Below are 18,483 nucleotides of genomic sequence, written 5' to 3' on the forward strand. Positions count from 1 at the left end.
AACTATGACAGATAGAAACTCCACAACTGGAACTGACCCCAGATACCAACTGAGTTCATTCACCAGATACAGATGGTATAGCTCCAAAACCGAAACAAAAGTAATCATCTACAAATCGCCGCCCTCCCATCTCATACATAATAACATTTCGTTTTCTATCCCAACAATCAGTCGAAGAAAAATGAAAAAGAATAGACCCTTTTCTTGCATGGTTGTGCATCAGCCAAGAAAATGGATCGGGATGAACTATATGATGCTGGTGGAGTCTTCATTGGTGTTCTTGCCATAATCATACTGATCATTGTAATTTCTTACTGCCATCGCCGGCAAGCCCTGGTCGATCCGTCAGATCATGGTGAGTCATCTGCAACAATTGAACAAGGCCTTGATGAAGCTACAATATGTGCATATCCGAAGCTGCTTTACTCAGAAGCCAAGCTGCACATGTTTGATTCAATCTCCTGTACTCCTCCTTCTTGTTGCAGCATATGCTTGGCTGATTTTGAAGACAATGATGTATTGAGATCTGTCCCTAATTGTGGCCATTTCTTTCACCAAGTGTGCGTGGACAAATGGTTGCTGCTTCACCCCACATGCCCAGTTTGCAGGAACTCACTTCTTGATCCATTGACTTCTGTTGGTTCTGTAGAAGAGGTCTAGTAATTCTTTTTTTTTTTTTTTTTTTGTTCATTCACTAGGATTCAATACACATGTATCTGATGTGCATCGATCGGCTATCAAGGCAATGATGGAACAAATTCCATATCTCTTGTTCTTGATACTTGGATTGATCTATTGTAAATTTGATGCATATATCATGAATGAATATGGGGTACCAATGGCCAATAATTGATGTACATTTTTTCACAACTAACTTTGCCAAAGCAACAAGATTGAAATTTAGATACTGAGGAGTTGTATCTTTGTATAAATGTTAATATTCTAGCTGTATCGAGATGGTTTCAACTGCAAACATCATTATGAGTACCTCAAAAGCTATGTCTTTTCAAGCTAGCTATGCCTTATAGAAAGAGAAATAAAAAATATTTTATCACTTCTCAGCACTGAAACTGTTTTCTAAAATTCAAATACCCATGTGTTTTCCATTAAAAAGTTTAACATCGTGAAAATCAAATCACAAATGTTGGGTCATTCTAGCTATGTGCAAATAAGAGCAAGTTCAACCGTTGGGTTACTGGGTCAGAACAATTTTCACTGTTTTTTAATATTTGTGTCCACCCATTGGGTTTGGGTCATAGATTTTGAATTTTGGATTTTTTCATTTCCTTTAAGACTCTCCCTTTCGATTTTACCCACTACAAAGAGGAAGAAGTATTAGGTTTCCAAACGTGTCAGGGGCATCATAATGGTGCGTTACTCAAGTTTGTAGGCCCGCGCCCTCGTCCAGATCTCCCCTACATTTTCTCCGCTATCGGTATCGCCATTGCTATCGGCGTCTCTGTCCTCGGCGTTGCTTGGGGGATTTATAACCATATATATCATTGGGTTAGTTAAACTAACAGCCCCTATTAGGTTTAGTTATTATGTTTACTTTTCAAATTTACATGAACACATTCATTGGTTTAAGATGACAAAACCCAACTCTATTTTTGAAAAAGATCTGAACATTACGTATCTGTTATGAATGATATTTATGAAAAAAAGTAAGTATGTGGAATTCATATTGAGTTGCTATTTAAAGGAAGGGTGGTGCTATTTACACACCCTTTTTCTCTATTCACACACCCCTTTTAATTTTCTATTACTTTAATTCAATATTTTTTATAAATTACCCTAACTACCCTCCCTTGTAAATCTGTTTCTTTTTTCTATTTGGCAATTCAATCATGAATTAAACATCATTATACAATAATTCAATTTTTTTTAACCTATAAATGAAGGAAAAATAATACGTTTATTAAGTAGAAGGACCTGTATTATTAGACAAAGAATATGCTTCCCAGGTAATCACCTTCACCCAACTGAATCCAAATTGTAAAGTTTGTTCTCATACTTTGAAAAGTGTCAAACTCAGTGCTTATTTGTTTATGACTCTTAATCCAGGTGCATCAACCTCAAATCGGAAAAAAAAAATGGAATTAGTGTTTTATCCACTTCAGCCACAAGCTTCCACATTGCAGCTGATAATGTACACAAAATTTGGAGATGCTCTACATAATATTGAATGCAATGAGTTGCAATCTTCATGTCGGAAAAAAATTATGTTCTACTAGCATAATATAGTAGAACAAATTATGTTTATAATCATAAGGCCATCATTATTAGGTTGTTGTAAAGTTCTATAGTTGCTCAATGGATTCGAATATACCAAATAATTTTAGTTAGAATCTTACCAGGAATAATGGATTCAAATGGGCTCGAATGATCACTGAATTCATATTTTTTTTCCATGACTCCATTGCAAATCAAATGTAAAATTTTCTCAAAAGATGGGTCTAAAGTTTCTTGTTCTATCATGATTAAACTTCAAAGCATCATAATAGAGAGATAGAATGACTATGCTAGAGAAGTTTTTGATGAAAAAGAAAAGAGAGAATCAAAAAGAGTTTTAAAGTCCTCTGTGTTTGCTGGAAAATAAGGGTTTAGGATTTGAGAATGATTGACTTGTCAAATAGAAAAAAGAAAAAGAAACATAATTATAAGTAAGGGTAATTAGGGTAATTTTTAAGAAAATTGAATTAAAGTAATAGAAAAATAGAGGGGGTGTGTGAATAGAGAAAAAAAGTGTGTGAATAGCACTACCCTTTTTTAAAAGAGGATCAAAGAGTTTCACTCTTGCCCCCATGGTGACTCGAACCCATAACTTTGTACATAAGTAATGGCCGGGTGCTCTAACCACTGAGCTAACACTACTTCGTCATCATGTTTAGACGGTGATACATACCCATTACTTTTCATTTGGGCAATTAATTGCAACAAGCATCCCATAATTGATAGAAACAAATCAAACCCAGTTGATAGAGCTCGGAGCTCAATACCCAGAATTGAATATTGTCCATCTTCAACAATCAATACCCAATTAAAATCAGCCCCTAAACAACATACCCAATCAATCCCAGGTGCTTGTTCATCGTCCATCTTCAACAATTAAACAATTATACCACATACCCAATTAAAATCAGCTCCTAAGACGGAAAGGGTCAGTGAGAAATTTGACTCACATGAAGAAAAGAAAGGGACAGGTCTAGGGTGTGTAAAATAACAAAAGCTGTACCAACCACATATATAGTCCACATCCCTAGATTATATTAACCTAGTTTCACAAAGGGACAGGTCGAATCTTGTTTTAGAAGGATGGTTCACACATGACATGGACATAAGAAGGACCATTATTAATTCACCATATCTCTCTAGATAATTGAAATAGAAGACGCCTGCACGCAAGGCTCCTGGTGATAACTGGGGCTTTGTAGAACCAAGGGAGGTTCACGCATATTCTAAGTTTTGTAACACCAATACTAACTGTCCTTTTTAACCCATTTTAGCTTAACTACTTATTATATATCTAGCAACTGTCCTTTACTGAGCTCAAGTTTTCAAATGGCAAATGAAACCAGACTTTTTGTTACGTATTCATATACTTTGAATAGTTTTAATATATAGTTGGTGTTTGAGCCCAAAAGTAATTTTGGCAAGATCCTTTAATGGAGTTAGCACAGCGGGCCGATACCTGCGGCCCAAAAATAAACATACTTGGGTTTGGGTTACAGCTTCGCCCATTCTGTGATCCATAGGAAAAACGAAACCTTATTGGAATCAAGTAGCAGAGATTGAATATGAAACTTCAATCAATAATCCTTCTATGACAAGGAACAGTCGAAACCCTAGGTATAAATACCAGGTTTCAAGGATGAATCAAGAACAACTCTCAAATCAACTAATCGCACAGATTATCAAGCCTCCCCGGAGCAAACCTTCAACCTAGTTGAAACCCGGCGACCGTGCTTTCAGTCCTAGTCTTTCCAAGAGCCGACTGCTAGTGCTACTGCCACCGATACTACCAGCGAAGCAAGGGTAACGCCCTCGCAACCCAGCGAAGCTAAAGTCACGCTTTAGCAAACCCTGTGCTTTCTCCAAACTTCCCAGTGATTGCTCTGCTTAGTCTACAACACTAAGTATCGATTCGGTGTCGCGAAGAGATTACAACCAAAGCCCTTATCCGTAAGGCAAGAAGTCCTTTCTCGGAAGGCTAAGAAAAGAGCATTGTGACGAGGTTGGTGCTCTCCTCGTCCACAACGCTTGAAGAAGAAGTCAGGTCAAGGGACTCCCCCGACGACTGCACCCCACGGTGCTGGCACGCCCGCGCAATCATAGTAGCAAAAGAGACAGTTTGCAGGCCAACTGGTTTCCACGTCAAACATTTTGGCACGCCCAGTGGAATCTCATAGTGTTTCTTCGCGAACGTAACCATTGGGAAGTCAAGCGAAAACCCTTACCAAAAGGTTTACGCTAATTGTCCGAAGCACAAGACCTCTAGTTATAAACCGCATTCTCGCGCGGACTGTCGTGGTCTTTCTGAAGAACAAGTGACACAAAGGTTTTCTTTCCCCTTCAAATCATCAAACATGTCAACCGAACAGGGAGAGAACCAGGCGCCCGCTGCTGAGGGGCAGAACGTCACTACGAACCAGGCAGGTGAGACTGGCAGCAGTGTCGTCTCCAATGCAGGAGGCGTGACAAGAGAGGCCTTTGTGCCTACACCCATCCCAGAGGGGACACCCTGTGAAGAGCAGTTTGCAATCATCCTGGCTTATATTGACAGACATCGGAAGATAATAGCTAAGGATTTCGATGAGGCAGACGCACGGGCAGAGCGGCGCATGCGCGAACTGGACCAGCGCGTGGCCCGGCTGACTGATGAGACAAAGAAGGAAGCGATTGAGTCTAGAGCGCAAGCCAGAAGGATCGCTGAGGAGCATACTCAGCAACAACAACAAGTCGTGGAAGCCATCACGAACCAAACCAAACAGACTGTGTCAGATTTGGCAGGTCTTATCAAAGATGGTTCTAACCTTGCGACTGAAGTAGCCATGCAGAGGGCCGAATTGAACCAGACTAGAGAGGTCCTGCATAAGGCTTTGGGTGACCCCAATGCTATCCTTGGGGCGCTTGGCCAACCTTCTGGAACTGGCAAATATATACATCCTAATGCTCGTGAAAATGGTAGCAGCAGCTCGGCTACGCCTCCTATAATGACCACCGCGGCGACAACCAAGAGTAAGGAGAGAGCCTTGGTAATCGGCTGTGGCAAAGAGAAGACCACTCAGGGCGGACAAGCTACCTCCTCTTCTGGACAGAAAAATCAAACCTCAAAGGCCAACGAGCGTGTCTCGGCTGATTCTGCCGCATTCGTGCAATATGACAGTGATGGGGTAGAAAATATATATGAAGAGCTGACAGGAGACTACTATGGCATCGATCTGGCCGGCAATCCGATCAAGATAACAGCTCTGGTCAAAGAGATAGCCATGCCAGCAGTGACTCTTCAGCAGCCTGCCAATCCTCGTACTATTCGTCTTGGGGAGCGAACGACGAATACTATCCAAGCTATACCATTGCAGGCTACTCGCCAGAATGTGGCGATACCTCCTCCTCCTGGTCCTGAGTTTGTGAGGCGCGAAGAGGTAGAGGAGATGATCAGGCTGGCTAACCCTAGGGCCCTGTTAATGCTCAAAGTCTGGCGGTAGCCAAACCTCCGTTTAACGCGGGTCCGGCGGGCGGACCGCTACTCTGTATACTTGGTAATTCCTGCTAGCTGCCAAGTGAAAGACAGGGCGTCAGAGGGAGACCGCGTTGGGCGGTCTTCACTTCTCCGATGCCTAAGTCAGTTGATATATAGGCAGCATAGTAATAAATGAGAGTTAATGCGTAATTTAATGAAGGGAGAAGAGAGGACCTTTTATAGGTGAGGAGAGGTCTGATCTTCTCCTTGTTTTCGATGTGGGACTGAAGTGCTTCAGTTCCCAGTTTCAGTAGCTTCTGATGCCGTCTTGGCAGAGTGCGTGGCGGCGCGTCAGCGGTGATCCTGGGGAACACTTGTGCTCAGGCCGTGGCCCGCCTGGCTGCCTATCTGTGGGTTACTCCTTTGACGATAGTTGGTACCTCTGGCGGTACGATGAGTGTGTCTGATTATAGCTAATTATGCTTTGCAACGTACATGTAGGTACAAGTCCCCCAAGTCCCCAGTCAAGGAGGGCAATCTTGGTTGGGGAGTTGATCGGCGGTGTGAAGCGTTTTCTTCCGCTAGACTTTTGCAGAAGCATAATTAGCGTCAGTGCGTTGTCAACCATGGATATTACTGAGCAAACGCTTTATATCCTTTCGGGTGGGCGCCTGCTAGGCCCCCCAGGGAGTCCCCCACTCCCCGGCTAAGATGGACCTCCGGATGGTCGCAAAATTTGTTTGGTGAGGGGGAGCTGCACGGAGCAGAGGATGTTGGGTAGCGAACCCAATCTTTAGGACCCGAGTGACGGGGGTCAACGTACCTGATCAGGGTCGTCGTAGACTGTTGACTAGTCCCCGTGTCCCGTAGGGACAATCTGACTGTAATGTCGCGTGGCGGTCATTTGTCAGAATGAGGCGTGGCCTCGGGATCCGCCGCTGGCGTGAGTCCCCCCGCTGGTTCACAGCAGTAAACAGCGTCCAGTGGACGTGCTTGGCGTTAATTTATTGAGCGGTACCGCGCTGAATAAAGTACGCGACTTGCCAGATACAAGAGGTTTCCGCTAGAGGTGCGTAGCGGAAGGTGCCCCGTTTGTATGATGACAAGGGAGAAGTGCCGTTTTTAGGAGACTTCGTGAATAACAGCTAGTGAAAAGTTCTGCTGGCGGGGTTCCGTCCAGCGGAGAACGTCACTAGGAGCGGACAAGTGAGAAGTTTCGCTGGCGGGGCTTCGCTCAGCGGAGACCGTCACTTGGAGAAGGACAAGTGAGAAGTTCCGCTGGCGGAGTTTCGCTCAAGGGAGACTGTCACTTGGAGAAGGGCAAGTGAGAAGTTCCGCTGGCGGGGTTTCGCTCAGCGGAGACTGTCACTTGGAGAAGGGCAAGTGAGAAGTTCCGCTGGCGGAGTTTCGCTCAGCGGAGACTGTCACTTGGAGAAGGGCAAGTGAGAAGTTCCGCTGGCGGGGTTTCGCTGAGCGGAGACTGTCACTTGGAGAAGGGCAAGTGAGAAGTTCCGCTGGCGGGGTTTCGCTCAGCGGAGACTGTCACTTGGAGAAGGGCAAGTGAGAAGTTCCGCTGGCGGAGTTTCGCTCAGCGGAGACTGTCACTTGGAGAAGGGCAAGTGAGAAGTTCCGCTGGCGGAGTTTCGCTCAGCGGAGACTGTCACTTGGAGAAGGGCAAGTGAGAAGTTCCGCTGGTGGGGTTTCGCTCAGCGGAGACTGTCACTTGGAGAAGGGCAAGTGAGAAGTTCCGCTGGCGGAGTTTCGCTCAGCGGAGACTGTCACTTGGAGAAGGGCGTACCAGGGATTGCTTCCGTGATACGCCTTGACACGTGGCAAACAACTAGAGGGTTAGCGTGTGGAGACGCGTCTCCTCAGTCCGGCCGTCTTCTCGTCATTAATGCGAGTAATGATGGATTTCGTAACCGAGGCGACGCCTCGGTTAACCCGGAGGGTTAGTGCGGACAGGGGACACGTGTACGGCTAGGGTGTGATGTCGTTTTCTAGCGGACGGCCCAAAAGCCTCTGACGTTGACATAAAAGGGGGGAAACGTATTGAGAAAGGAGATCAGAAAATCCATTCGAACTGTTTGTCGTCGTCAAGCTCTGCCCAGCCGAGATTTGCAGAGAGTGCCGTGCGGTGGTGGAGTTGTCGTGGTCGGAGAGACGAAAAAGTTCCGTCGTCGGGGCACAGCGAGTAACAACACGCCAGAGAGTTCACGACTGAGGTGAGTGTTCTGGTTATCCTTCTCTTTGGTTTCGCGTTTTTTGGTCGATTTATGGGTTTGGTGTTTGTCTGGGATTGGTGTTTGAACCGGGTTTCCTGATGTCCGTCGAGGGTGTAAGATGAAATTTGGGGGTAGGTGACGGTGTTTAACAGAGAGTTGTCAGTTAGGGTTTTGCTAGATGGTTGAATCTGGGTTGAGGGGGGATTGTTCATGTTTTGGTAATTTCTGGGTAGTTGTTCGTGGTGTTTCTGTGCTATACCTGATATAGGGATAGGTTAGATCCTTCTGTGGGCTAACTGATTTGGGTTTTAGGGTTTGGGATGGCCAACGTCGTAGAGATCTCGAGCAGTGAGGACTCCGGGTCTGACGTGTCAATCAGTGCGGCGGATAGGGTTTTTATTGACTCGTTGCGTCCGTCTGCCCGTGCAGGAACCTCACTGCCAGAGCCGTTAGACATCGAGCCGCTGCAAACCATACCCTGGGAAGTTGTCATGGGCCGTACGTCGCGACCGGAGAGTTCTAGGGCGGGTGAGGAAGCTGCTACGCAGGAGAGGAGTGAGGAGCGGCTAGCAAGTAATAGTGCCGCCAGTGGCTCCGCTGGCGGGGGAAACGTGACGGGGGAGGAAACAGAGTCAGCGTGGGTTCTCCACGATGGGACCCCCGTCGACGAGGTGGGAGGGCGGATGACTGCCGCCGCGGTCAACCGGCTGAAGCGGACATACCGGTTGCCGGGAGTGGTGAAACTTCGTCAACCGACGGCGGAAGAGAAGGCCTCAATCCTTCCGGCGGGGTTCGCCGCCGTTCACGAGGCAATATTCCGCCAGGGGGTGACGTTGCCGCTAGTGCCCAACCTTCAGATCCTGGTGTGCGAGTTCGACATCGCGTTTGGGCAGATCTGTCCCAACATGTGGCGGTTGATGCTGGCGATGAACTCCTTGTGGCGGCTATCCGGGTGCGAGGGGCCGACGGTGGCGGAGGTCTTGCATTTCTACGAACTGGTGTACGTTAAGCGCCAAGGTTGTAGGGGGCAAGTAAATTTGAGCCGCCGGCAGGGAGCGCCCAAGCTGATAGAAAATTTGAGGGACTCGATGTCCTACTGGCGGGGGACGTTTTGCGTGGCGACGACGGGGTGGGAGTACCAAGCGGAGTCCAACCAGGGGGAGCCGACGTTTAGGATTAAGTCGGAGTTTCAGCCAATCCGAGGTTGTCCGTCGTTCTCCGCTGAACATAGTTGGCGGTTTAATGTATATATGTTGCAATCGTTTGACTGACACCTTCCGTTGTTTTACAGCGGGACTGCGCTACAATCTGACGCGAGAGGAAGAGTGCCGGGTTGCGCGCATCAAAGGTTGTTGGAAGAACCGCAATTTGTTGGACTTCCGTCTCCTCACCGGCTGGGAGTTGTTGGTCGATCAGCAGCTGACGCGCGCTATTGGTAAGAGATTTCCGCCACCTTGTATCTCTTGATAACTTGGTTAAAGCGGGCGTTTGCATGTTCTCAGAGACTCCACCAGGCAACAAAGCGAGCCGTGACGCCTTTGACAAAGCCATGGACCGTGCGGAGATAGAAAACTTCCTGGAGACAATGTATGCTTCAGGCGAGGCGGCCCAGATGACAGTGGTGAACCCCGAGACGCTGGAGGTGAGCGCATCCGAGGTTCCGGTGACGCTGGCCATGCCGCACCACTCGCACCTAGGGGCCGACGGTCTGCCCAGCGTGCAGGTGGATGGACAAGCGGGCGGGGGGAAAAAGGGGTCCTCTGCCGGGCCGCAGAAGGAAAGAGTGGTTGCCACTCGACGCGGGCCACAGAAAGAAAAGGTCGTGGCTCCAGTGGGGGCTGCCGCCGCTGCGGTGGGGAGACAACCGCCGAAGGGGACCAGGGCTGCGCCCACTGGAGATACCCGGTCGATCCTGCGGAGGCGGCGCCAGTGTGATTCGGACGGGGAGGAGGATGAGGACGAGACCCTCGAGGTCCACAGGCAGAAGAGAAGCCGACAAGACCCGTCGAAGGCTCCTGTGACGGCCGAGAAAGAGAGACCCGTGAGCGATCTGGACTCGTTCGCTGCCTTCACCGAGTTCATGACCGACAGCGAGCGGGAGTTTCTCTACCACTTGTGCGAGCGGTTGTCGTTCGGCGGTCTGGCAGGGATGACGCGGCCAACGGCGATCGAACAGTCGCCCTTCAGCTCAGCCTTCGGGCATCTGGCGGTTGGGCTGAACGAAATGTTCTCGGCGGCCTCCAAGCAACCTCGAATTGAGGGACAGCTCCGGGAGGAGGTGAAGAGGCTGGAGAGGGAGCTGGCGGAGGCCAAGGACAGGCTGGTGGATGTGGAGCGACGCCTGATGAAGGCAGACTGTGACGCGGCGGACGCTCGAGGCAAGCTAGACGTCGCCATCCAGCGGGACATAGAACGAAATGATCAGGTCTCCCAGCTGGAGCAAGACAAGGCCTTGCTGCAAGAGCGTGTGACCGCCAAGGAGAAGAAAATTGACATCCTGCAGCGGGAGTCTGCCGCCAGGCAAGGGGAAGTGAGGAGATTGGAGGGAGAGTTGACCCGGCTGAGGGATGACGGAAGCCGAGCCGCCGCTGCCGCTGTGGAGAATTTCAAGCAGTCGGCGGAATATAAAAACGCGCTGAATGAAGCGGCGAAGGCCGGCGCCCTGGCGAATGTCGAGCTGTTGCGAGGGAAGGGTGCAATTGATTGGGCCAAGGCGTCCCTGCCCAAGGCGCCGCAGGCAAAAAATGCAGCGCCGACGAAGAGACCCCCGCAAGTGCCCAGTCCCCCCGCAGGAGGTGGCAGCTCAGGCAGTGGGTATCAGACGCCGGCGGATGGGACCATTGAGACGCCAAGTCCCACCGCTCAAGGGACCGACCAAGCAAGCCGTGAACAGCCGTCGCAGGCCGAAGTAGGCGACGCCGAGGCCAACCCCTGACATGCCGGACGTGCTCTGTTTTGACTGTGTAGCCGCTGAGGCTGAAAATATATGTACTTGTGTTGTTTTTTTTTTTTTTTGAATGTAAGGAACAATTTTTGGGTGGGGAGTCCCAGCCCTGAATATATGAAATATGGAACTTTTGACGTTTGTGTGATGACATGTCTATACCGCTAGAGTTTTGACTTGGGATGTTCTTTTGTAATCAATGAAAAATTAAAGGAATTAAGATTGGTCCAAGTGCACAACGTAGCGGACGAGGTCCGCTGACGATTGCTGGCGTTGCCAGCTGCCCTCAGTGCTAGACTTGGTAACAATGGTTTGAATAATTCCTCGTTTCATTGATAACTGACTGGTCAGTGTTAACAAAAGTGGGGATGTACCCGTTGGGTAGCTTCCCTTAGCTAAATATTGAACAAAAATTTAGCTAAGTCAAGATGCTCCTGGGTAGCGACATGACTATTTGTAGTAATACCGAAGGTGTTCGGTATTCCAAGGGTGGGTCGTAGTGACGCCATCCTTGTCCATTAAGTAGAAGGTGCCTGGGCTAACGACTTCTACTATTTTATACGGACCTTCCCAAGTTGGGCGGAGTTTTGTTGGTGCTGGAATGACTTCCTTCATTACCCAGTCCCCCAGTTGGAGGTTCCGGGCCTTGACTCTGGCGTTGTAGAAACGCGAAACTCCCGCCATCAAGGGGAAGAGTTTTTCCAGGGCGAGGATGAAACTGAAGAAGAGGAAAATGACGTGTCCGCGTTAGAGTTGACAGGCAGGAAAAACTCCACCCTCAAGCAGTTAAAGATATCTAAGGAACCTGTCAAGCTCAAGTCGACGGCTTTCACCAAACAAGAGTTCGCGACATATACATATGATGCCAACAAGGCACATGAGATTTTAGATGAGATGATTGCCGCGAAGATGGTGAAGACAGACTTTGGCCCTTTTCCTCGACCTGATCAGCTGAAAGGAAAGAAATATTACAAATTCCACAACTTGTGGAACCATAATACAGCTGACTGTGTGAAGCTAAAGGACCAAATTCAGGTATGGCTTAATAATGGTAGTTTGCAGGTTGAGCCCTCGGCGACCGCAACAACACTTGTAGACCTGAACCCCTTTCTAGACACTGGAGTCGGTATGGTTGATGTGAACTGGCCCAAGAAGAACAAGAGGAAACTAACCTTGAATTTGATTACAAAGGGGAAAGGAGAAAGGGCTGAGACTAAGGATACCCCTGCAAAGAAGAGAGCTAAACCTATCAGCGAGGCCTCATCAGTAGTCCTCTGCTCGTGATGCAAAGAAGAATGCGACATCCAAGTGACGCACAAAGAAGTCGAGCAGACGTTTCAGTTCGGTTCTTTCCCGCCAATTAAATGGGCTTCACCATCACAAAACTATCAGCCTTCTAGCCCACAGGCGAGAGATGAGGTAAAGTCACCACCATACCCAAAAGATTCCAACCTATTTAAGAAATTGAAAGCGGCCGTGGCTGATCAGAAACAAGAAGGAAAGGCTTGGAATGAGCACAAAGACGTCGTGACCAAACCTTACATTCCCCCTGCTTCAACGTCCACCATCAAGGAAGGTAAATGGTACACCAAAGAGAGGGGGAAAGCAGTGGAAATCAGCCCTTCTAAGAAAAGGAAATTGCAGCGAAGGTTCGGAGAGGCCAAGCGTGCTTTAGAAGCTCTGGATCAGGGTCTGATTAAGCCGTCACAATTGGTTAAATCTCCTGAGCAATATCAGAAGGAGATGGAGGCATTAGCTGCTAAACCATTGGTGGCTCCTCGCAGATTTCAGAAGCAGGCGCGTTTAGAACCAGGGGCCTCTAAGCCTAGTGTTTTCTGCAGGATCACAAAGGAGAAGACACCTCCGCCAACTAGGCGACCACATATCAGGCGCAGGTTGTTTCGAGAGGAACCGGAAACCAAACCCTCAGTGTTTGAGAGACTGGGGGGCAAGGGCAGTACTGCAGAAGATCTACAGTGGAGACCTAAGAAGGTCCAAAGTCTGATAGTCGCGCCTTCAAAAGAAATACTTGCAGGGGAACAAGGACAAAGCCCGCCATTGGAACTGGCCGAACTGCAGGAACAAAAACAGAGTGAGGTAAAAGGCCTTACAGAAGAATCGCTAGTTGACCGGCTGGCAAAGCAGTTCAACACTGATATCCCGGTTGGGGAGCCTAAGCTCAATTTAGAAGCCGACGCAGACGAAATGGAAGCGGTTGATACTTCCTGCAATATGGTCTATGTACTTCCCGCAAAATATGCCCTGCCAATAGCCGCGCAGGAATGTGTGGAGAATGGAGAAGGTACCGACCAGCCCCTGCAGATTACATCGGCTGCCACGACACCTTTGGCAGAAGCAGTGGTTCTTGAAACTGAAGATGCTGGGGGTAAAGGCTTCTTTATGAGCTTTACAAGACCAACGCCCGCGATGGTCTAGCACATGCGACCTTTATATATCACTGTGGAATTTGCTGACACTAAAGTCAGCAAGGTTATGGTTGACACAGGGGCAGCTGTCAATGTTATCACTACAAGAACCATGTATTTACTTGGGATTAAGAAAGAAAAGATCCAGTCTACATCCCTCACGCTGAAGAACTTCGCGGGGACGGTCACAAAGACTTTGGGCTTATCGTTTCTACGTATCAAGGTAGGACCAGTAGAAGGAGTATATGCCTTTTTTGTGACAGACTGTTACGCGGCCTATAGCGCCATCCTAGGACGCGACTGGATTCACCGGAGCTATTGTGTTCCGTCAACTCTCCACCAAGAATTGGTGATGTGGAACAGGGTAACAGATAAAGCTGAAGTAATTCAAGCGGATCCTCGTCCATTCCCAGTCTCCGCGAACTATGTAGATGCCAGGTACTACTTGGAGCCAATCACTCCATTGCAGTTCAGTGGCATCGATAATAAAGGCCGCCCCACAGGGGTGACAGCCTCTGAATTGGCACAGTGGGGGCTAACGCTCGCAAAGGAAGGCTTGGAAAGGCCTGGCCACGCTGTGCCCAAACCCTTACACGATTAATGGATTACGATCTTCCAGATGGAGGCCTCCTACTCGCTGTAGGAGAGACTATCCTCGTACTTGGTAGAAAAAGAGGCCTATGAGCGGATCGCGACCTTAGAAATCATAAATGAAGAGCTCTCTGACCAAGAACAGGAAGATGAAGAAGAGATTCAGTTGGCTCCGGCAGCGCTGGATGATACTCCACCAAAGTTTAGGGACCCTACTGAGAAGGTCAATCTTGGAACAGGAGATGAGCCTATGGAAGTGGCTATCAGCGCTTACTTAGAGCCTCGCGAGAAACAGTCGCTTATTGACTTATTACTGGAATTCAAAGACTGCTTCGCGGAGAAATATGAGGACATGCCCGACCTGTCACCGGACTTGGTATGCCATCAACTGCCAACACTCCCTAACAAGAGGCCTATAAAGCAAGAGCCGCGGAGGATGAATTCCGAGACCCAAGTCCTGGTCAAAGAGGAAGTTGAAAAAATGCACAGGTCAGGCATTATTAGGGTAGCCAAATATAACCAGTGGCTGTCCAATATCGTGCCAGTCCGAAAGAAGAATGGTATGATGAGGGTCTGCGTGGATTACAGAGAGCTTAATGTTGCTACGCCTAAAGACAACTACCCCATGCCGGTCGCGGATATGTTGGTTGATGCAGTGGCAGGACATGAATTGTTGTCCTTCATGGACGGCACCGCGGGATATCATCAGCCGGTCGCGGAGGATGATAGACACAAGACCGCGTTTCGCTGCCCAGGGTTCGCGGGAGTATTTGAATATGTGGTCATGCCTTTCGGTTTAAAGAATGCTGGGGCAACGTATCAAAGAGCTATGAACCTGATCTTCCACGACATCCTTGGGAAGATCCTAGAGGTTTACATCGATGATGTAGTCGTCAAGTCCAAAAAACGAGGAAACCACATCACAGATCTCAGAAAGGTTTTCGAGCGCATGTGGCTGCACAAGCTCAAGATGAACCCCGCTAAGTGCGTGTTTGGAGTCCAGGCAGGCGATTTTCTGGGCTTCATCATCCATCAAAGGGGTATTGAGGTCCCTGAAGATAAGGCCAGCGCGGTTATCAACGCATCTTCCCAGCGAACAAAGAAAGAGCTACAACGTTTGCTGGGTAAGATCAACTTCCTGAGACGTTTCATATCTAACTCTGCAGGTAAAATCCAGCCTTTTTCTCCATTACTGAAACTACAAGGACAGAATGAGTTTGTATGGGAACCGAAACACCAAGAGGCTTTTGATCAAATTAAGGCCTATCTGGCGAGCCCGCCAGTACTCGTTCCACCTAGAGCTGGATTTCCATTAAAGTTGTATATCTCAGCAGCTGAGGCTTCCATTGGCAGCCTACTCGCCCAGGATGATGCGGACGGTGTCGAGCATGCCATTTTTTACCTCAGTAGAACACTGACGGATTGTGAAACCAGGTATACTCCCATGGAAAAGCTGTGTCTTACATTATACTTCTCAGCATGCAAGTTACGACACTACATGTTATCCTTTACCACTTGCATTATCGCTCAAACCGACCTGGTTAAGTATATGCTATTGCGACCTATTCTAAGAGGTCACATTAGCAAGTGGGTTCTGGCCCTATCCGAGTTTTCCCTACAATACGTTCCACAGAAAGCAGTGACGGGACAAGCCATCGCAGACTTTCTAGCACATCACCCTATGTTGGAGGTCCCCACAGTGAAGGAGTTAGAAATCGCGACCGCCATCACAACTCGACCAGATTTGACGCGAATTCTGGAATATGCTATATGGCATCAAGCCACAGTCTCCCTTCAGCGCTGGCTATTATTTTTTGATGGTTCAAGAACAGAAACATTAACAGGGGCATGGATTGTTCTGGAAAACCCAGCGGGCGATCGTTTCTCATATTCTTTCCAATTGGAGTTTAAGTGTACAAATAACCAGGCAGAGTACGAGGCCCTCATTATAGGCTTAGAAGTCTTACTGGAGTTGGGAGTCAGGGACGTTCAAGTTCGCGGTGATTCTTTGCTCGTAATTAATCAGTTCCAAGAGAAGTACAGGTGTGAGAGCTTCTTGCTCGTTCCATATTTAAATCGCGCCATTGAGCTTCTGGATCAATTTGATGACGAGGATTTGGAATACATTCCGCGCGAGTGCAACTTTGCAGCTAATGAGCTCGCTCAGTTGGCTACTGGCATTACCTTGAAATATGGGGTTCGCGACCGCATTCTCAAAGTCGAGCGCCGCACGCTACCTTCGTGGATAGCGAGGCCAGACCCTCCAGATGAACCAACAGTGGCGGCATTAGATCCCATTGATGTGGACTGGCGTGATCCATTAATTGCTTATCTCAAACAGCCAGATGCCACTGCTGATAGAAAGATACGTTTTCTGGCGCTCAATTATTTTCTCCAGGGCGACGAGCTGCGAAGACGAGGGGAAGATGGCATCGACTTCCTGTGTGTCTATGGCCGCAACGCAAAGCGCTTAATGCGCGAAGCACACGCGGGCGTATGTGGAGCCCATCAAGTGGGTCCTAAGATGCGGTGGCTCATCCGGAGACACGGGTATTATTGGCCCAGCATTTTGAAGGACTATATCACGTTCGCGAAGGGATGCCAAGACTGCCAGGCACATGGTCCAGTCCAACACATTCCCAATATTCCCATGCAACCTATCATTAAGCCTTGGCCTGTGAGAGGCTGGGCATTGGACTTGATTGGCATGATTCACCCACATTCCTCACTCGAACACAAGTTCATCATTGTTGCTACGGACTTCTTCACCAAGTAGGTCGAAGCAGAGCCTTTGAAAGAGGCTTCAGGTGCCACCATTCGCCAATTTATCTTTCAACATATTATCTGCAGGTTTGGTATCCCAGAGGTGCTTGTCTCGGACAAGGGGGCAGCATTCATGGGTGGTGAGGTCGAGAAACTTGTCAATGACTTAGGCATCCAGTTCGTCCATAGCACTCCATATTATGCTCAGTCCAACGGTCAAGCGGAGGCCAGTAACAAGATTATCATCACCCTGCTAAAGAAGATGCTGGTTGCAAACGCTCGCCAGTGGCACGACACGTTATATGAGACACTATGGGCTTACCGCACCTCCAAGAGGACCCCACTGCTACAACACCCTATGTACTAATGTTTGGTCATGATGCAGTCCTACCCTTGGAACTCAACGTTCAATCCTTGCGTGTCCAAGACCAGCATCACTTGATCGGCGAAGACTATGTCCAGGCGATGTGGCAAGAGCATGAAGATCTGAACGAGCAGCGCCTAGCTGCTTTGGATAACCTAGTGATGGAAAAACAATGTATCGCCCGCTCCTATGATAAGAGGACGCATGGCCGGAGTTACAAAGAGGGTGAACTTGTTTGGAAAGTTGTTTTGCCCTTTGGTGAGAAATTGACCGATCGCGGCAAATGGACTCCGCGTTGGGAAGGACCTTTTGTTGTTCACCGCATTCTGGAGCGCGGGGCTTTTCACCTCAAAGATTTGGATGGCGATATCCACCGTAATCCCATCAACGGACGGTTCCTAAAAAAGTATTACCCTAGTGTTTGGGAGTTCGACGATCCACCGGCACTTTCTTCCCAGACAGGGGGGCAACCATAGTCTTCATCGGCTTGCGTCATCCATACATTCAGGCCTTTCCTGTGGCTTCATTCTCATGTATTTGCTTCACCTACGAACACTTGGGGGGCAACACTCTGTACCTCTTGGCCTTAATTGTGGCCAATTTTATGTTCTTTATTCCATTTTCCTTGACATTATGTGTTAAGAATGTATCTATGGCCTATACATGGGGCTTTATTTTACAACAGAAGATTTTGATGAATTTAGAACTCAATTTTAAACTCAGAAACATTCATTCATACATTGGCTTTGCGGCCAAAGCAGTACAAGTCGAAACAGTTACATTTGCGATTTACAAGGCCAAAAGTGGCTTAAAAAATCATAAGAGTTGCAGATCTTCTGAGTTTCTGTATCATGTGGTGACTGGGGGGCAGTGCTATGATCATGCATGCTCTCCGTCTCTTCACCCACATCCCTCCTCTGATCTGAGTCGCAGCTGCTATTGTCTGTACCGGAGGAAGAGGGAAGGAAATAATCCATCGCAACCCTTCTAGTTGGTTACCCTCCGCGATGGAGATGGTCTTCAGAGAGAGCGCGACTCACAACCACATCTACCTCCAGGGGAAAAATAGAAGTCTGACAGTCAGACCCCGGAGGTAGGCTGAGGAAGAAGAACGACCGGCCTCGAGTGGTCTTCGCTCTGCTCCACGCGAGAAATCTGAGGAGAGGGGCTCCTCAGAATCTGGTTCTTCCGCGTTAGGAGCGCCGCGTGTTCCTCAGTCTAACTGGAACTGGTGAATCCCATCAGGAGTTCCAGAGACCAAAGACATGCGGCTGGACCTGAGATTAGGCCATAAGACCTACCCAGGTATTGAGATTAAGCCATAAAACCTAAGGATTTGGGGTTACAGTTGAGATCGCGAGGAGAGGATTTCAGAAACAGAAGAAAGAGAAGTAGGGCTTGCGAAACTATTTTTGGGAAGGCCATATTTGCTTGTGTTTCTTTACTCCTCTGGAGTACATGTACTTATAGGACCAATCTCAGTGGCC

General features: G+C 48.3%; 1 protein-coding gene across 1 annotated transcript; it reads left to right on the top strand.

The window, feature by feature from the left end:
- The first annotated feature begins 231 nt into the window (after nt 1-231).
- Nucleotides 232-660, top strand: LOC133714540 (RING-H2 finger protein ATL70-like). The gene has a single exon (XM_062140677.1). It carries the CDS (start codon nt 232-234, stop codon nt 658-660), a length of 429 nt encoding a protein of 142 aa, XP_061996661.1.
- The last annotated feature ends 17,823 nt before the right edge of the window (nt 661-18,483 follow it).

This window comes from Rosa rugosa, chromosome 6, assembly GCF_958449725.1.
Source record: "Rosa rugosa chromosome 6, drRosRugo1.1, whole genome shotgun sequence".
Taxonomy (NCBI): Eukaryota; Viridiplantae; Streptophyta; class Magnoliopsida; order Rosales; family Rosaceae; genus Rosa; species Rosa rugosa.